Source organism: Labrus bergylta, chromosome 13 (assembly GCF_963930695.1).
Source record: "Labrus bergylta chromosome 13, fLabBer1.1, whole genome shotgun sequence".
NCBI lineage: Eukaryota > Metazoa > Chordata > Actinopteri > Labriformes > Labridae > Labrus > Labrus bergylta.
This window is the reverse complement of record NC_089207.1, coordinates 19284999-19306402: the sequence shown is the minus strand read 5'-3', so window position 1 is coordinate 19306402 and position 21404 is coordinate 19284999. Positions and strand designations below refer to the sequence as shown.

The window sequence follows — 21404 nt, the reverse complement described above, 5'->3', positions numbered from 1 at the left end:
ATCAGACCTATTTGGTTTTTGGTACCAGCCTGTAAACTTGTTTATGCTATCCATCATGCTTTCATCCTCATGTGTGTGTTGGATGAAGGGCTAAGAAGGGCCTGGGACGTCACATGTGGTGATATCCTTCATTAACTGTGATTTGGGGGAGCTCTTAATGTGTGGATGCAGTCTTCCTTTTGCTTCCTGGAGTGTGTCATTGCTCATTCATTCTCCAGGCATACAGTTTTAAAACTCTATCAGGCTTTCCTATCCTCAGACCTGGCAAACCCTTTCCGAAAAATTCTGCGCGCGCCCCTGGCTACCAATCATCACCTCTCATTTGCGCACATGCCTATCGCGCTGCGCGGCGCGAGGCACACACAGTGGCTGTCAGATGCGTTTGCGCGCTTCACTCGAACAAAGACTGAAAACACTCATCTTCCCATGCTGTAGGGTTGTAGAGGGGAACCGCTTTGCTTCGCTCCTCGGCTGTTTTATCTCACTTGGATAGGAGGACAGTTCATATCGGAGTCCCAAGATGAACCAAACGGCCAGCGTATCGCATCAAGTTAAATGCCAGTCCACGAAGACTATTAAGGTAAGAATTATCATTATCTTTAGAAACCAGTGACGAACTTCTCTGTGTTTTCTGTGACTGTGAGTCATCAGCCGCTGTGTGACAGTTGTAAACTTCAGTGCGGCTTTGGTGAGCATGGATGCGCATTGACGCACAGCGCGTGGTTTGGGGACATGCATGTCAGCATTAGAAAACTCTGATTCTCCTCTGCGAGACTTCTTAATTTGGTCATTAAAGTGAGAATGTAACCTCATCCTCTGCCCTGTGTTTGTGAGTGAATGTGTCGGGTGACGAGCCACAAACTGGCGCAGTGGCGAGATTTTATTCATCTCACGTCGAGCTCTCCTCATTCATACATTATGTGTATGAGCTGGCAGTAAATTGAAAAGTCTCTCTCTAAGAAGAGCGGAGTGCAACAAACATAGCTATACATCTGTAACATTTTTACCTTGAGTTTGTGTTTGATTGCTCATCAGTTGCCTAAGTTTACCATGCATGGTCTCCAGAGATCATCCTGATTACAGACCTGTTGTGCAGAACATATCTGAGGCTGCAAGGAGGCTGCAAGTAGCGCGTTTTGAAAATACGATGTGAAGAAGACAGGCGGCGTTTTTTTCTGTCATAGTCACGACAAAGGATCGAATATGTCTCCGCATTGTCTTCACATTGAGCACCTAAAACCTGCTCTGAGGAAGTGTGACATTTGTGTTGCAGTGTGTGTGTGTGTGTGTGTGTGTGTGTGTGTGTGTGTGATCACTTGCTTCCCATGCAATGTGTGCGCGCGCGAGCTTATGTGTGACTCAACAGCAGAATCGATTCTGCATCACTTTTCAACCTCGAAGTCTCACCAGAGAAATTTAGCTTGGGGCAAAATGTATCGATCCTTTTCCCCACCCCATCCCAAAGGCGAACACATGTGGAATACAAGGCTGAATATCTGGATTTAAATCAGTTTAAGTGTGGATGAAAGATGTGTGAAAATAAATTAAAAAAAGAAAAATAGCCTAGAAGTTGTTCAGTCACAATCAGAAGCACGCACAATACTTTATTGATCCCAGGAGGAAAGTGGGTCACATTACAGTTGCTTACACTCCTGAAAACTAACAGAAGCACAGAGGAAACCTGAGAAAACAAGGAAGACGTCAAACTTAACTGCATTATTTGTATGCTTCAGGAAAACAATGAGTAGAAAATAGAAACACAGAAAACAAGAAATAAATACAAGTAGCTTAGTAATGTATACAAAATGCTTCTACAGTGTAAAACAAAAACTTAAAAAAAAAAATGAAAATAACTTTTAATAAAAATCTCTGCACACCTGAATGATTGAAACCTGCGACAGAGAAGCTCCCGCACACTGTCTCACTTTATGCCACCATATTGATTAAATCACACAACATTTAAATGGTAAATAGACTTGAGCTTATATAGCGCTGTTCTAGTCTTCTAACCGCCACCAAAGCAGCGGGAGCAATTTGAGGTTAAGTGTCTTGCCCAAGGACATATTGGACAAGTTGCCCAGCTGGGGATTGAACCCTCAACTTTCTGGGTGAAAGGTAATAACTCTACCAACTGAGCCACAACCTTCATCAAGTACAATGGTACTTTAAAACATTTTCATATACAGTATATATAACCACAGAGACTGCCTCAATTTCCAATCTCTCAATCAGAGAACCCCTGGGATTTATGATTACCTGAAGCTGCTGAGTGCATCATCATCCTGTACATGGGGCGCGTGCATTAACCACAAGGCTAACAGTGCCCCACGTAATCAGACTTTTAATAGGAAACTTTAAAAAACGAAAATAGAATACAAAAAAGGTAAAGACATATCTTTTTTAATACAATATAAGTAGCAATATGCACAGACATTTTAAAATATTGCATGTGTACAATAATGTTAATTTCTGTGCTTTGCACTTCAATATGTTAAAAGCACTGTAAAGGCTGAGAATGGGATCTATAAAGTAAGTACTGACTAAGAGTAAGAGGTATTCATGCAGCAGTAACCTGTGGCACAGATGAGAAATGACAAAAGTATGCACAATGAAGGCGATATTGCACAATAAAGAATACCACTAATAAATAAATAATGTGTCGAAAAAGTATGAAATATATAAGATATTGAAATAATCATATGCAGGAGGCTTTGTTTCTCCGCATATTCCCCTCTTTTGAACAGTTAGAATTACATTTGAACGACTGAGACAGGTGCATATTGTGCTCTCCCCGTGGTTGTCCGTGTGGTTGCTGAGCTGTGAGACATCATCAACATCATCACTTATTGCTTACGGCCCCTCGGCCGTGTGTGCTCCTGAAGCTGGGACCTCCTCTGTGACCCCCTGAGCTGCAGCCAACTCTTCATCTGTCATCAGTGTTTATGGTGCTCATGTTCACCAGAGCCAATCGGCCTGTAGAGCTGCAGGACGGGACGCTCATTACAGGCACTGGACTGTGCTCAAGAAGGAGGATGGCTCTCTCTAATAGGAGGTCATTGGGTGCAGGGAGTAATGGTATGCATCAAGCTGGGTGCTCTGACTTAATGTTTCACATTTTCTTCATCCTCAGATTGTGGTCATCTCTTTTTAAGATGCGGTTTCATAATTTAATTGTCAAATCTTCTTTATAGATTTATGTTAGCTAATACTGCTTTTATTGAATAACAAAAATTCTCCAGCTTTTTGAGCTCTTTACCTTCTACCCATGTGTGGCTGTGAAAGTTGATGCATTGCTGCTTAGATCAAGAAACAAAACTGATATATAGGCTACATGAGGTTTTTAACAGATGGTCAAGCAGGTTGAGTACAAGTTAATATGTTTTGCCCAATGTCTTCCTTTAGATTTGAAATTATATTGTACACAGTGAAAAGTCAGTTTGGGACATTACTGTTGCTAACGCTCCTGTCTACTCCACATTTGTTCCGGTGTGACTTTATTTTAAGCCTTGTTGCTGCACCTTCTGACTCATCGACTAATTTGACTACAAGAATACATCGATGCACAAACTGTGGGAGTGACAGGGATGGTCATGTGGGAGTTTGTGATTGCTTTAAAGCGATGGGAAGCTCGGAAGCCATCGGCAATCGTCTAACATCGTTTAACAGAAGATATATGCCTCTGAAAACTGACGCAAATTTCTCAGTTATTCCAGTAAAGAGTGACTGAGACAGACTGAAACAACCTCCATGCAAAACTTCCCTTTCCGTGCAGTGTTTGCGCCTGTAACATAAACTCTGAGTAACGCCCGTTCATCTGTTGAGTCTCAATTCAACAGGAGAACAAGTTCCGCAGCAGCTTCACTCTGGCTCACTTCAGCGGTATGAGCCTGAAAAAGACACCAATTTTCTTGTGATCAAGCCGCATTTAACAGATCTTAATTATGCAACTATAACATCATGATGCAGATTTGTGAAAAGTTAAAAGTCAAGCTTTGTTGGTTCTTTTCAAATGTTGGTTGAAAGGAGGTCTGATCGATCACTTCTGATGGCTTTCAGATATTCAAGGGAATCTAAACGCTGGATTACTTTTGTGACACAGTGAAGCAGATCCGTCGCTCAAATTGAGATGTTTGATCTATAATCTAATTGGTCGATATAGTTGGACTACAAATGTTGTACACACAGAGACCAGATCACTGTCCATGTTAATAATCCAACTATAAACTCTACATTTCTATCTAGAATGTCTAAAGAGAAAGCGATGGTGATCAATAAAGAAAAAAACAGCTGATTGGCTTCAAAGCAAAGACAACCAACCAGGAAGAAACACTAGCTCTTCACTGAACTTCACTTGGTTGTCATACCGCCTGAAGGCAGAGAGAAAGGTGCATTTTCATTTGCATTAATCCAGGAAAAAGAAATCTAGCACAGTGCATACCTGCATTGTGAGGGATTTTCTTTACTTATCCAAGACAGCAGCAGCTTCCCCAGCTCACCTACATCTGATATTTCTGGATCTGCAGATATCTTCCAGTGGAACTAATGAATTACCTTGTGTTGAAAAAGTTCACCGATGCCAGTGTCACTTTTTGAAACGACTGTAAAGGAGTACAGTTCTTCTATCGAGGCACAGAGCTGGTGTTTTCTTATCTAAGTCATTGTTCTCCTCACCACAGCCCCATTTACTGACAAATTCAGACACATCAAGTTATTCTGTTCATAACAGTAAACATTCAGAGAAATATATTCTCTCTTTCTGAGCAAATATAAACAAAATTATTCTACTTGAACAGTCAGGGTAGAAATTACTTTTATGATCTGTGCTTTGTCTCACAGTAACAATAAACAGAGATTGAGTTTTATTTCCTTGAGAATATTTGGCCTCAGACTGTGCTGTGCGGTTATGTGCTGCAATGTGCAAAAAGACATTTACTGAATCTGTGTGTGCAGCACTTTTCTCTTTCACACCTTGCCTTTTCACTTTTAGAGAAACTGCACTAAAGCCGCACTGCTCACTGCCTTCAGAAGTCTGTATCGTGTAAAACCATTCCTCAAATTATAACCGTGCAAAGCAAAGTTTCGGAGTGTCTGACACCCCGAGGGTTCGGTCTCCGCATGACGTTTTGCCCTCGGCTCACAGTGAACAGGTGTTGGAAATCAGCCAAACAAGTGGGATCATAGCCAGGATTAAGTACTCTAAAAGTCCTCTGTGTTGCACAAAAAAAACGATAATCTCTCTATGTCTGACCCCCGTCGTCTGGAGCTGAGGTCTTAACGGCTCTCTGTTATCCTCTTAAATGCCCCCACCCCCCTTCCCCCAGTATCATAGCCGTGTCCGTATGCCGCCAGCCCAGATAAGAAATCCAATTAGGACGAGGCTGCAGTTTTTTTTGTGGCCCTTAACTCCTGAGTTTAACAAGGCTCGATGCTGCCCGAGGCTCATGTCATCGGCGGTCCTTGGAAGTGTCAGGTCCACCCACATGCAGATTGCACAACAAACTGGGACTGTCAGAGGACCGGGGAGGAGGAGGGGGGTAGAACACATCAGTGATGGGAACACAAGGTCGTGTAAGAGAAGGTGCTATTCTTCTCAAGCTGTGCTGTTGAGGATTTACACAGAAGGGATCTCTACAGGAGCGACGGGATAAAATGAGAAGAGTCACTGTCAGAGCCTCTCCTTTTATGTAAACTATGTAAAGTATGTAAGTATGTAAATTCCGCCACCAGGGGGCTCTCAATCAAAACGATAGCAAAAGATGTTGTGCGGGGAATCATGGGAGTGATTCTCTCTACAACCTTTCCACCTTACATCAGTAGTTTCAAAGTCCATCTATATAGTACAACAACTTTCAACAGGGAGAATAGCATCTCTCACATGTCCACAAATCGCCCCAGTCGCCTGTTTTTAGCACTGCTTAAATCTTGTAGCAGGCCGCTGTTTCTGCAAGAAGTGCGTACGGCTTTATTCTAGCCATCAAGTCCGGCGGATGCTAAGAGACGGAAGAAGCAAAGAAGAGAAAAGAAAATAGTGGCCGAGTGAGAAGCAAAGAGTACATCCCTGCAGATACTATTCAGAACATATTACCACCTAACGTTAGTCTGTATTGTTATCAGTGTCATCGTTGTCTCATGTTTTGCAGCTTTAGTGGGTGCAGAAAGTCCTTTAACTTAAGTTATGTCTCAGGTTTGCAAATAAATAAATTAATCTTATGCTAAAAGTTGTCTCCACAACGGGCTGTAGACGCTCGCAGAGTCATGTCTGCAAATCCATTACTGTTACTGGACCTTGTCGGTCCACATGGTTCTTTGGCTTCTAACAACACCTCCTCTTTGCTTGTCAACAAATGCACACCATCTGTGAAGGGGAGCCATGAGAAGACTCTGTGATTTACGACAGTGCAGTTGCACTCACAGACCTGTGGTGGGCGCCAAAGGGCACCAGACCAAGTTCCTACATAATGATGCTATAATCAGTGTTTTGTCCATCTCACCTCAACAGTTCTACTTCACAACATGACACACTTAAAAAAAACAGCGTGCAGACAAGTCTGATGCATGTGTGGGTATCAAACTATCAGATCAGTATGTGTTGGTATATACACATCCTTCATACATACAGGCTTAAGGTGATTTAATTAAAGCACACCTTCAGCCAAAGACAAGGCACCTCTCAGTGGTGTCAGTTGAACATCGTGCCTTTAGCTCCATATTTCATCTTGGCTCATCATTCATCTGAAGAGCAAACTGAGTGAGATTACTTTTTGGGAGCTAATTATATTCCTGGCATGCTGATACTGATTGGCTGACAAAAGTTGAGTGTACTCAATGTTGAGTATCTAAAAAATCATTACTTAGAAAGCCTCTTCACTTAACGATGAAATGAAAGTGTAGATAAAATGCAGAGGATTGTCTGTCTCACAGTCCATAAAAAAAATAAATAAAATAAAAAACGCCCTGTTTTTTAAAAATAGAGCGTTTGTCACTTGGGATATATTCAGAGTTTACACACTGACAGGCTTTGATCCAGCTCAAAGAGAGCCTCATTCCAGATAAAACACTCTTGACAACTCCTCCTGTTCCAGTCGACGTGAAAGAGACTCCGATTTTAAAGAGAAGTAATGAGAACGACGTTAGAGAGGCATGAGCTGCATCACACTCTGTCCTGAGTCGGGGAATAAAGCAACTCGTTTTCTACCGTCATGTAAACTTCTGAGGCTTCAGTGATGATGTTAAATGGTTGAATGTGTCAGCCTTCCCAGCAGATGATGTGTACACAGAAGTTCAAGTGGTGCTGGCTGGATCATTGTTGGTTGCTCAGGATTGCGTGATGAGTCTGTGTGATAAAAGGCGGCAGAATATCCAAAGATGAAGAATATTCACATAGAAAAAACAGACAGACAGAATCACTGGACTGAGTAAACACATATTGAATTCCAGAATATTTCACTTTTATTTATATTTCACGTTGTATGTACGCCACACAGATATGTTTCTCATTTTTTTTTTTTCCTATCAGGAAGAGCTGCATGGTTTGCAATCTCCCTGCCAGCACGCCGCCCGATCGCTCTCACCTCCGTAACTCGGCACCCTGAAATGCTCGACAACTCAGCCAGCAGGTTATTGAACCTGCGAGGCGCTCCCCTGTTCCAAAGATCTATCACACAAACAGCCTTTAAAAAGTGCTCGGGACTGGCTCGACGTCTGGTGATAGATTGCAGGAACCAGCCTCATAAGAATGATTGCATTGGCTCTCCACTTGCTGAGTCTATAAATTATAGACCTATGCCAGCTGATCTTAATATATACGCTTCTCCCCGAGTGCGTCTCTTATCTCTGAGCCTCATTCAGGGAATATGTGACAATTGATGTGTTGCTAATTTGTTTTGTGGTTGAGACATATCTGCCACTCATTTGCATAAGAGCGATCCCCCGGGGGGGGCGCTTATTTGTCCCTGTGAGGAAAAAAATGGAACATGATACAACCTGTCATTTGCTCAGCCATGCATAATATACTTTCAATAAAGGGTCCTATAGAGTCCTTGCTACCTGATGAGGGCGTCACAATCCATTTAGACCTAAGGCCGTCTAAAAAAAAAAAAACTTAAAAAACACCCTCTAAAACATGAGTAATGTTTGAAAGCAATCTCCAAAAATCTTCATGAAAAATGCACATATTTTCAACATCTCATCAGGTCTTAAAGGTATATACACGCAAATGTTGCATCCGGTCTCAATGGTACTCCAGCGTTACATTGGGTCTTAAAGATATATACACTCAGTCATGGCATCAGGTCTATATCAAGTATCGTATCATATTTGAATGAATCGTAAGTATGTTCCTGAGAGCAGAACAGATGTAGATTTCACTGAGAAAACATGAGTTGAGCAGCGCTGCAGAAAGCTCCTGTGGAGTTCAAACACTAGATGATTTATGGTTCCAAAAACTGAACGCTCCTCTTTTGTAAAACACAATCAGAAAGATTGATGAGTTTAGTCACAAACCCAGTTTGCCTGGTGTTATTTATTTTGCTTTTGCACCGTCTGCAAATGAGGGAGCCATCCACGAGAAGATGCCATTTAAATGCTATTTAGCAAGTTCATTAAATCATCAAGTTACTGTCTTATTTTAATACTGTGTAGACATGTTCGTCTTTATTCATCACCGTGACAGAGATCTGTGCAGTGGAGTTAAATTTCTGCGTCTGAGTGAAGAAACGAGGTCTGTGAAAGTCATGTCAGTGAGATTATGTCAGGACCAAATGTGCTTGGGAGCCCGCTGTGCTGTGAAATGAATAGGTGTGAGTGTATCACAGAGTGCCGGGAGGAAGCCTTTAATCCTGAGGTGCAGACGTACCAGCTGCAGTTCTGGTAATAAAATAAGTTGTAAAGTTCTCTCTGTGTCACAACTTACACAAATCATTTAATTTAGTGAGGAGTCGGGGCTGTGACGGGGAAAGCTGCGGCTCTGTTGTTGCTACTCTCATTTTTCCTCTTCTCATAGTCCTATTCAAAGTGTTCGTACATCAGAGACCTTAAGCGAAAAAAAAAAAATCACATATTCCAACATGAATTACAAACACTCTCCACAACTCAGGCATGCTGTTTCTAGTTGGCCTCAAGGTGATGTTATAATAATCAAGGTTACAATTCTGACGATCATGAAAACAGCTCGGATGTGAAGATAAATTCTAGCACCATTTCCATCAAGTCCTCTGCCAGTAAAATGTCAAAGTTTCACTCTCTTCCTGTTAATTTCCCCAAAGTCCTGATTTTTTTTAATTCAACAATTTTTATTGATTTTCAAAACAAGGAGTTACAGAAATATATTTTTACCTAACCAGAGCTCCACCATGAATAGATGCAGGTGAAAAAAGGTTGGATAAACAAACGAGACAAAGGGACATAAAAACACACATACACACACTGTTTTTCAGGGATGTGCTAATCGATCTATTCCTCACAAAGAGTTGCAAACAATTTGATCAACTGGTTACAGCCAAGCCCTAAGCTGTTACAATTTTAGTAAAAAAAAATTCAGCCTGCTTCCCTCAAATGATGACCTTTTGCAGGAATTTCTATTTGATGAATTGTTTGATTGAACTTTATAGTTGGACAAAGTCTGAAACTTGTCTTACATCACAGCAGCTCCATTTGCAACATCAAAGATTAAGACAAGATACAAACTATAGGGAAATGTGTGTAGAAATTAATAAAATAACTATCATGAAGCAGGGCTCATTCAGTGCTTTCCAAAAATATCATTTTATTTCCATATCTATATTATCTAAAGAACAACTCTTAAGTGTTTGATTCTTCAGAAAGAAAACCCCCCATGTGGTGTTTATCTCCCAGAGGTGTTGTTTGTTTTTGTTGTGCTTGGTTTTATGTCGATCATGGCGTTTCCATATGGAGCGGCCATATGTCTGCGTCTTATGCTGTCGTCGGGATTCTGAGTTAATGCTAAAGAAACCTCTTTAGGTTCTGTAAACACCTCACTAACATAAACTCTACACATGTAGCGAAGAGGAATCAGGCGAAGAAATGTAAACATTGAGTTATTCAACAGAGATAATCTGAGACTAACTCACGTTTATAGCTCCAACCAGATTGCAGATTCAATCAGAATAGAAAGAACACTATGTTTGGTTCAAACTGAACCACACATACTAAAACAGGAACAACTTTTGTATTTCTGGTGTCTCATTCAAATATGTCACAATCCAAATTTGTTGTAGCGTGTAGGCGGGGTAATAAAAAGCGTTTTGTGCAAAGTGGTGATAATGGCATCAAATCTGTGTAGGTGGAGACGAATGTGGCCTTTAAAGATAGTTACACATGAAATCAGGGATTCAGGGGACAAGAAGATCTTTGTGTATGGCTCACAGCTCAGTGTGGAAAAGTAAAGGTAAGGGACAGAGGTGTGAAACATAGACCAGTGTTACCCCTACCATTATATTAGGGGGGCGGCCCTGCAGTCAGATCAGTCACGGCCCTAATTATTGCATGACTCATATCCTTCATCAAATCAGAGCAGGCGAGTTATAACACTAATTCCCCCCAGAACAGTCTCTGTTGATAGACATGAACTAATGAGACCAAGTCGTGTCTTGTACCAGTCAGGGTGTATATGTGGCTACCAGGCCAACCTCAAATGGACACTTGAAAAGGAAAAGTGCAGAAAGACCAAAGCTAATCCTGGAGCCTTCTTTTTGCCCGTTAAAACTGCATCCACCTGGGATCACGTCCTCTGTTTGTTTGACACCTCCTTCACTCCCACCACAGCACACTTTCTGGTTCTATTCACCATGATCCTTAAAAGCTGCCATGACGCTCGCAAATAAACGGACACACTGAAAGATTTGATTCTTTTTTAAATTATGACTGTTTAAACAGCCACACTGTCACTTATTACTGGGACACTTTGAATGGAAACCTTATTAATATTAGCAGTAACACCTGAACTTTTCCTCGTCTGACATGTCAGCGGATCTGACGTGATCATGGCGGACTTATAACTTTAAGTTAGTGACATAAAGGACTGAAAAAACACACAAACTGTCAGCTGTCATTACCCTACAGCAGCTGATGAAATCCTCTTTTCGTCACATGGTCATTTTTATCCCTAAATTGTTGATGTTAGAGTTTCAGTGTTGCTGTCTTTTTAGAGGGAAACTAACAAAGAACGAGGAACAGCTGGCAGAATTAATCTGAGGTGAACTCTTGGCAGCGAGGTCATGACCCGATCAAACCTCATACAGAGCGGAAGGAAGTAACCTGCAGCTAATCTGCAAACCCTGTGGCAGCAGTGTTGACATTTGGCGTTCGTCTTCACATATCGCCCACTTTTTCAATGAAATAAAGTTGAGTTTTTAACCTACTTTGATTGCAAACTATTCAGTTAAAATTATGTCACGTGGTTAAAAATTGAAGAGCGTTAAGGACACCTACCCAGTGTTTTGTATCTCATGGAGTTTATCTGGCAAAAGGCCTGAAAACATGCAAATGTGACCCTTTAAGCCAAGCCCACAGGAAGTGGAAGAGACCAACAGGGAGATTAGAGGAGGTGGGGGAGTGGCTGCATTAAGAGTTCATAACTTTATTGTTTGCTTTGTTTTCATTTTGTGGGTCTGGTTCATTTTTTATAGACGCTTTCTTTTAAAAGATTAATCATGTTCTTGCATCTTGAAGTTTTATGCTTCATAACTATAGTTTTTTTTTTGCCTCTTTGTGTCAGTTAAAGGTTTTTCTACTGCAAAGTGTGCGATTCAAAAGAGTTTGTTTTTCCCTATCATGTAGTGGGAGGTTGAAGATAATTGAATTGAACTCGAGCACAAGGTTGACCTCCATGCGTTGTGTCAGCGTCAATTTTTTCTCATTTCCAGTACCAGTTTGGTTTTAATTACTTGTTTTATTTGGCAAGTTTGTGAACTTGTCTAATTCACCCTTTTGTTCATGCTTTTCCTTTGTGCTCTATGACCTCGGCACAATAAGACCTGATGTTTCACAGAGGGATGTGCTGCTTGCACTGTAACAGTGGCACCAAAATACTGGTAATTATTGGCCTCCGTCTCTATAAAGACTAAGTTGTGTCTTTTTTATTGTATGCAACTTCATTTTGTATTCCATCATTTGAAAACATAACATTTTTTTTTTCCCATCTGTCTTGACCTGGGGTTTCTTAAAGGAGCAACCTGTAAGATATCTACTGAATGAAATGATAAAGTGACCTTACTATATGATCAGACATTAAGGAAACATGCTATGTTGAAGTGCTGGCTTCTCTGACAACAATGCAGCAGCCAGTATGTCCTCCTTCTAACTTTAGATTCTGGTCCTTAATGCTCTGGATTTGTTTGGACCAGTGCCGTTTTAAGGCCTCTGCATGTTTCTAATAAGCTCCACGAGCAGAAACGTGCTCAAACTAGGATCAGTATTGGAGATGCTTTTGAAAAATGGGGAGAGGTTAGAACGCAGAAAGGTTTACAGACCGATGCAGAGCTGGCTAAACACTGAAGCTTCAGTGTTCACCTCGTGGCAACCTGCGTGAGCATCGACTCTAGAGAGGAGGTGGCGAGGGATGACAGCTCTCTACAAAGTTTTGAATTTGGACTGCAGTACCCATTTTAAACACTAGGTGACAGAGTTACATATTGCTGTTTTAAACTTGTAGAAAGACTCAAAAAGAACAGTTACACACCTTTCATTTAAGCTTAAAACTTTCCCAGAGAGACAAAATCATAAAGCTGTACTTTGTTCTGAAGGTTATTCAAGGTGTAAACAATAAGAGAACCGCTCTTACTAGTCCTACATCACATTTTTTTGTTGTTATACCGTTTTGACCAAATCATATTCGAGGAAGAGCATGGAAATAACCAGCATTAGCATACCAAGCATGTCTCTGTCTCTGCAACAAAATCAGCGAGCCCCCCCCCTGATGAGTGAGAACAACATTTACATGTTTTTTATTCTAATCAACATCTGCAGCTGAACAAACCAGTGGTACACCTAGTGTGACCTCTTCCTGCATGATGGTGGATGTGAAAAGTATCAAACACATCAGCACAGCAGTGAGTACAAGTTAATGAAAACAGGTGTGGACTGTTTTCCAGATTCAGACAGAGGTGGAGCAGGAAATTGTTGTTCTGATGCTGGAAATAATAACTTAAAACAAAACCTGTTATTGGCAGTGCTGCTCGTCTTGAGGAGGGTATTAGAGGACAATCCGGCAATGAGTGAGTGAGCAGGTGAGGTTTAAATACTGGCTTGATTGCAAAAGATTTGCAGCTCTGTGCACAGGTGAGCTGAGTGATGAGGTGGGCGTGGCCTGCAGGCAAAGCAAAAACCGAGGCAGGATTAGTAGGAACATACTTAGAAGAGGAAGGTGAGCAGAGGTTATTATTCATTGTTAACAAGTAGAATGGAAGTATATGAAGCCTTAAAGTTACACACTCCAGTAGGTGATGGTATGTCACTTTTACACGTTGGTTTTTCGATCCGCCATTAAACTCGAGAAAAAGAAGAAGAAGGTCATGAATATGGTCAGGTCGCTGCTGTTTGCAGAGCAGTCAGGAGGTGTTGGAGGCAACGACTATTATGATGATTTTAACATACAGCAAGATCAGGCTGCATGTTTATACCTGCAAGGGGAACCACTTCACTGGGGCTGCACAACGTCCAAAACCAATGAAGGAAGGAAATGTGAACAGGATAAGAACTGAAAGAGGAGTATCATATGCTGAGGTCGTCCAAAAAATGTAAGAACTGTGGAAGCTGTCACTGTCCATCCAAAGGAAGGGGAATGGTTCCAGAAAAGTCTGGTTTCCTAGCATTCATTGCGATGGTCATAAAAGATTTTTGGACTTTTTGCTGATATAATAGGGGAGGAATTGAACGTCACTTTGAGGGAAGGAACTGTACAAACCCAGGCAAATGTGTCTGGATCACTGGGTGTACACTGTACATACATTTCACTACATAGTTCTTGTTATCCAGCAGGCCTAGTTGGCGGTAATGCGACTTCTTTGATGCCAAGCGCCATAAAACCAAACAGAAGCAGAAAGTGAGCAAAACTGTGACTATTTTGGCTGCATTGATTTTAGAGTAGCTCGAGTAGTAGAACAGACGTATTACTAGGTTAAGTTTTAGTTACTGAAACAGGGAGCCTTTTGTTTCAGTTTGCCAGCAGTGAGTCCTGTGTTTTCTTGCTTCAACAGCCTTGCCAATATTTCACATTTAAAGCCAAGGGGCGTGTTTGCACTGTGAATACATAAACCAGAAAGGCAGTGTTCTCTTCAGCCAAGCTTCGGTGTGCTAAGGAGTTTATCTGTCACCTTCTGAAGGGCAGGACTTCCTATTTGCTTGTTCTAAAAAGATTAGGTTCACAGGCCACATCGGGAAGTGAATGCCAAGAATCTTAAGAAGGCTCAACTTGCTGCTTTTTTTTTGTTTTTGTTTTAAATTGATATCTTTTTTCACTTTTGCCAAACTCAGATTCTTTTATTCGTCAAAACCATTGGTCCTTTGAAAAACTCCTAAAAAGTCTTGCAGCCTCTGAGGACATATTTTAAAATTCTGACTTTGAGAGAAAGAGGTTGAGGATGACGGACCCTTGTTACTCGGTTTCTCCATCGTGTATTGGCTCTGGAAATCTATGACCATGTTGTTTCATCTACTCTAGTGTAGTACAGAGTGTTCCACAGCCATTTATCATTTTGTATGTACGCTGCAGGTTTGTGTTACATGCATTCATGATCAGAGTTAAGTGTGTAGAGAAAACATGTTCAGTTTAAGTGCTGTTTTGTAGACGTCTCATCCCATTCAACATATCTGTGTAAGCTCGGCCTTGAAACAGAGATAATAAAGCTTTCTACACCAAACCTTGTACTGCTTTCTGTTGTAATTATTTACAGTACTGTACATTTGCAACATACATGTTCATGAAAATATAACAAATATGATTTTCATATTTAGGCAGAAACATTTATGGTCCATAAACACAACACATAGAGCATAAATAAGACTCTTCTCACAACCAGCTACTCCATACTGTCAGCCTGAAAATGACTTTCTAAGAGGATGCATCGTTGAATATTTGGACCCAGAGGAGAGGAACAGGCATTTGCATTCTGTCATCCACTGTATCTGCAGGTATCATGACCAGTGAGGGGGCCAGCAGTCCACCATGGCTTTTAACTGAGTGTCTCCTGGCTGTATAAGACATTTAAAGGTTTCAGTCTAAATGTTAGAGCGGGCCTAAAAGGCATGCTTTGGCATTTTTAGTTGCAAATGCAATATAACCCTGAATGACATCCTGCACACAGAGAGAGAAAGAGAGGCTTTCTATTGATATGTAGTATATCTGTACAGTAGAAAGATCAGAGTGTGTCCTTCCACCACAGTCCGTGCAGCACGACCTGCTGTTTGCTCTCACACTTAGAAGACACTCAGTATACTCCATCCATCCCTCCACTCAGCTCGTTCACTTCTCTTGTTGTTGCAGACACACTTAAGGATTCACAATGCTGACGTTGATTCTAACAAGCTGATTATTTTCACACCTACCTCTAACACGCTCCACATTACCTGTAGTCTTTGTTTCATCACCGTACCAGCATGGATGTGTTATCCACTGTTTTTAACCCATCATGCTCTAACTTTAATGCCTGGTGCAGATTGATATGATCGCTGTGATTGTCATTCGGTGATTGTCGGTCATTGATTTCATTGATTTCTTAGACGAGTCCGACTGGAATTCCTTATATTGAAAATTACTTCATTGTATGATTTTCAATAGTGTGAAAGGCAACCATCTCAATATTGACCCCGAGTGAAAAAAGCTAGTAACAGTGAAATATTGACTGATTGATTATGTTTTATGTACGTGTCTTGCACACTTAGTAGTCAACCCTCATGGATTTGCGAGAACATCTGCAGTAGTCCAACAAGTCCTTAAAAGTCATTTTAAGTTCCTTTAACAGCTTGGTGTTTAACATTTTAAAGTTTGCCTTTTCTCCCGGGCTTTGTAGGAAAAATTTGCTACAAAATAGGTTTGCATGCTAAAGCATGAGTTCCGAGACAAAAGCTTGTGACATCAAACATAAAGGTGCCAGAGACTGTGGACCCCCCACTGTGAATGGAGATGGTTAAAGCATATAACGTAGCACACAGGCACACTCACTAACAGGCCTATCCAAACACTGGGGACACAAAAGATTACAGCATTCTAAATACCATAGATTAGTAATTGTACTATTTTAAAAACTAAAAGAAATGTAAATGTTATTTTTTTGTTATACCTGGCTTCAATACTTTTCTGTGCAGAAAATATTTTACAGTTGGACAAGGATATAAAATATATAAAAAGTTTTATTTTTCATTGCATTGTCACATTGAACAGCTTTAGATATTCTAGCATCCTGGTCATTATGCTCCTCGCTCCGGTCTTAAATCTACGTCGTCTTATCTGTGTGTCTGGATTTGATTTAAACATGTATAATAAACGGAATCTGCGACATAAACATCATGAAATATTCATCATTTGTTTACTTCAGTGATGATAAGTGCTGTGAGCGCCTCGTGCAGGCTGCTGGTCAAACAGAGCAGATCACCTGCAGCTGAATGTGACAGGATCTCTCCTTTCTTTCTCTCTGAGTGGGGGGGGGGTGAGTGGGCTGTGTGGGAGACTTCTTCTTCTTCTCTTGCCTCTTCTCTGCTCTCATCTTGACAACAAGCGATTTCAACTGTCGTTGGCTGTGCTCACCGTCTACTGAAGGCTGCTCTCTCAGCAGAATAGAGAATGAACGGCGGAGGTGAAGGTGGTCTTGTTTTAGCCTCAGCAATCGTTCAAAGTGCACCTGCATAAGAAACTCTCAGACAACGATCTCTTTCAACACCAAGGACTGCTTCTCCTGCAGAGGACATCGGTGTTGTGCTGGTTTATTCTCTTGTTGTTCATCTGGCAGAGAAGCAGGGTGTTGATTGGTGTACCACCTTGAGATGAATGTGTGAAAATCTGGCTAATAAGAAGTGCTTTTGAAATCTGCTGCATTGTCTTCAAGTGCTAAGGGAATTATTTTTTTTCCTTTAAGAACATACGGCCTCCTTGCTGGTGTATTCACAAGTTTTAAGTGTGTTTCTAATGTGAAAGTTATGCATGAGAATGATAATTTGTTCGGCGCTTTGCAAAAACAAGGGTATTTTATTTCACCAGTCCTCTGGCCCTCAAGCATTACCGCCTTAAACCTCAGTGTCTTTTACCCAACAGACTTCTTCTAATGTCCCATATTAAACCAGAAAACAAAGTTGATGTGTTGCTGTAGCCAACGCTATGATCTTCTCTTAAACTTAAAAGTAATGTTATCACAAAAATGCAAACATTAGTTGCTGGCCCACACTAAGAGATTGTTTAAATCTTAAATTTAAAAAATGTAGGTCTGCCCACACATGACGACAGATAATGAAAGATCTAACAGTTTTGTTTCTATAGTGTTCTTTAAAGAGACTACAATAAATCCAGAACTCCTCTGCTCGTCTTCTCACACACTCCCACACACGCTCAGGTCTGCTGACACAAACCTCCTGCCCCCCTGCAGGACAAACCATCGGTCCTGGGGGGACAGGACCTTCTCCATTGCTGCTCCCACCCTCTGGAACTCACTCCCAAAAAGCATCAGGGACCCCCCCTCACACTCACTACCTTCAAGAAATCCTTAAAAACTCATCTCTTCAACATCACCTACAACCCCTAACAGACTCTGTTCCCATCCTCCTTCGTTTTTTGGACAACTTTTTGCTAAAAATAAGAACAACTACAGATGAAGTCGTAGAGGTGGCAATGGTTTTGTTCACATGACGATGCACGGTGTGCGTGCTCTGCTGTCCTCAGGTTCCACACACACATCAGTATATCAACTCATAGATTAAGTCAAAGCCCAACTGTGTGAATATGGTGGATTTGTCCTAAATGCAAACTCAGCTGACTTTCTGGCTCTGTACTATCTCGGGGGTCTGCGTAAAGTCTTTTGTGTTGATGGCACTAAATACATTTCCAACTTAAAAACTTAAACCTCAGATTCTTGCTGACTGATGCAGAAAATGTCCATGATTCCAAATGTGATATTTTTGTGCCATGGGACGTAGTTGGGTCCTGTGCCATCATTTGGAAACTTGTAGAGTATAATTGAACCTTTTTCCCACTATTTTACCTTTACCTGACTTTTCTAACCTGATAAGAGAACTGGACAGTCAGCCCCCGGAGGCAGCTGGATGTAGAATACATTTACAGCATCCTGCAGTCCCCCACTGGATATTCAGTGAACAAAACAGGCTGGACTGTGAAATGAATGTATTCCTCATTGCTGCTGCTGCTGTGGCCCGAGGCTGCCTCAGAACTCTGGGGAGAGAGACGAGTTATTGCTTAAGTGTGTTATGTGCACGCTCCGTGCATCTGTATGTATAAAGTGTTGTACTGATGTGCCTGAGGAGGAGGAGGGAGCTCATCCCAGAAACACAGCGGAGGGGAGGGGAAGAGGTGTCAAAACATTAATGAACGGTTGTGTGTTCTCCTCCATTCACTGCTGCACTGTGTTGACAGAGCTGCAATAATGGGAGCTGCACCATAATGAGAAGAACGCACGGGAACAGGCTCATGCGCACGCACACACACACACACACGCATGCACACACACGCACACACACACACACACACACACACACACACACACACACACACACACACACACACACACACACACACACACACACACACACACACACTACAGATGTGAAAGAGAGCCACTGGCCTCTGTTGGTTAAGAAAGGAAGTGACCAACAGTTCATTACTCTGCACGTTCTAATAATAATTAATGGAAGTATAATATTGTCACATTTCTTAAATAATGTATTACTCTGCATGCTGGTTGAGCTTTAAATCGTCTTCTACTCTTTGATGCAATTAGAAACAGATAAATGAAATATCTCTGGATAATTAGTCAGTCATTCATCTGATTTTGGTGATATTTGGCGTTGGTTGCTTGTTTTGCTCCTTTCTCTATTGTATGTATCTAAATAAACAAGCAGTGCAAAGCTTTTTATTTTATTTTTATTTTTATGCAGATATCGCCTAAGGCCATTCAGGGTAATTCTTAAGTGTCATAAACATGTGTAAAAAATCCATTTAAAAAATAATAAACAACCATTGACGTGTTTTAAGATCTGTTTCTGCACGTCAAAAAACAGAGATGATAAACAAGTTATGACCAGAATGCTGCAGTAGTAGAACTCAGGTATTCAGGAAGCGTCTTCAACAGGTGGGGGCAGAGAAATTAAAAGCTGCTTCACCTTCCCTGGTTTAAATTCTGTGAACTTGCAGTACGTTTACATGCGCTGTTAAGTCGAGCTTTAGGGTTAGAGCTTGATTAAACCTTTTACTGTTCTTGTCCCAAGCTCCAGAGGAGACTCCATGTATAGATGGGACTATGTCCAAGTCTGCAACGCTCGGTGGCGGTTCAGTTGCTCTTTTTGTCCACCATCAAGCACGGCGCTACACCGGGACCAGGGGGGCGCTATAGCCCCATCACAAAGATTTTTTGGGGGGGGCATTTTGTGCCTTTAATGGATAGATAGGAGAGTGGATATAATTGGAAATCAGGGAGACAGAGAGTGGGAAATGACATGCGGGAAAGAAGCCTCAGGTTGGATTTGAACCTGGGCCGTCCGCTTGGAGGACCATAGCCTCCGCACATGGGGCGCACACACTAACCACTGCGCCACCAGCGCCCCACGTCTGCTTCTAACATATTAGTCAAGCTCCCCCTCAGTACAGCGCTGTCCCTGTCCACCATAGCAGCATAGAGTTAATGTTAGCTGTCAGAGCCTCAGTGTATGCACAGTTTGAGCTGTATGTGTGCAAAAAATAAACTCTCATTTCTCAAGAGTCTCTGACCACGGTCTGAACGCTGAGGCCAGAAAGGTTTACAGCACTGACTGAGTTAACCTCTCTGATGACCCGAGGACTCTTAGCACATAAGTAAAACCAGAGATGCATTTAGACCCTGATATCATTTATAATTTACAGAACTGTAGCAGCATCCTTGACGAGCTGCTGCTGTCTGATTGTTTTTTCACTAATGCAGTAAAGCTCATTGTCTCAGGATTATTGGGCTTATGTTCACAGAAATAACTTAACCTTAGTGATGTAAAACAAATATATAAAGATAAAGGTTTTATGTGCTGCAGTGGTATGTGTGTTTGTTGTGTTGCTGTCGCTCTGCTCTCCACACTGGTTCAGCTGGTGACTGAGCACATCTGTTGGTCATCAAGCGGCCCACAGTACAAAGAGCAGAGGAGAGGAGACACCTTGTTGCCTGTGGGTCATTCAGTGACTGTTGGTGTCAGATCAAGATTGACAGCTGATCTTTTTTTCCTTCGGTGCCTCAGTGTTTCTTTTGTTTGCCACATGCTCAATGAGTTGTAAGCCCTTGTTGTTTAATGGCTTTTCTTTAACATTTTATGAAATCTGAATTATAAAAATTCCCGCCAAGTCACCAGTAACTGCTCTGAAAGCACGGATTAACAGACAACAATCAATCAACTTGATTACCTTATATGGTGAACATGTTCAAATCTTGAAGATGATGGGGCTAGATAAGAATTTCCAAGGAGTAGCTCTGATTTTAGGACACTTGTCGGCGATGGAAATTGATAAAAGTAAGTCACTCTTAAAAACTGTTTGAATGATGTCTGCACGTTCAAACTTGAATTGGCTTCTGATTGAAGGCATTAGAGGTATGGGCAGAAACTGCATGGACTGCATGGGTCGAGTCTTTTTGTGACTTGAAACTAATTCAATCGGATCTCTTTGAGCCTGTTCGCTGTTAAATGATGTGTCCATGCTTTATTCTGTCTTGATTCAAGATTAAAAAACAAACAACATCCGGGTGAGCCAAACTCTGTGTTGTGTTTAAGGGCAATTTAGGGAAGAAGACTTTTTGCTTGAGTTGTTTTTCATTCATTGGTTGGTTGCTTGGTGATTTGAAGAAACAGCTTCATTTATGGGATCTGAACTGAGCTTCTGTGTTTACCTGTGAACTTCTGTATTGGTTTGTTTGTCTTTAAATGTGCGACTACAAAAGTGTTGTGTAGAATCATCCCTTTAGACCGAAGACGCTGCACATTAAGAGCTGACAAAACAGAGAAACTCCCTCGTGTGTTTACCATACAAGATAATCGCTCCTCTTCCACATGCTTAAACAGGAAAATGTCTCAGAAAGGAGCTAGTTCACGCTGCAATGGGATTTAATGGTGGTAATAATCCGTCGCCCAAACCTGACAGGTGATGCAATTTCCCGGGCCTTCGCTTTTCCCCCCCTTCCTAATCTGGTTTAATAGGATGTGAAGCTTCAGTT

The 21404-nt window shown here is 41.5% G+C and overlaps 1 protein-coding gene across 1 annotated transcript in view; it reads left to right on the top strand.

The window, feature by feature from the left end:
- The first annotated feature begins 372 nt into the window (after positions 1-372).
- Positions 373-21404, top strand: part of LOC109983495 (inactive dipeptidyl peptidase 10) — a 184757-nt gene continuing 163725 nt past the window's right edge. Inside the window, exon 1 of the mRNA XM_065962056.1 lies at positions 373-580. Within this exon, the coding sequence (XP_065818128.1) occupies positions 521-580 (60 nt within the window). The 5' untranslated portion in view covers positions 373-520. The remainder of the gene's footprint in view (positions 581-21404) is intronic.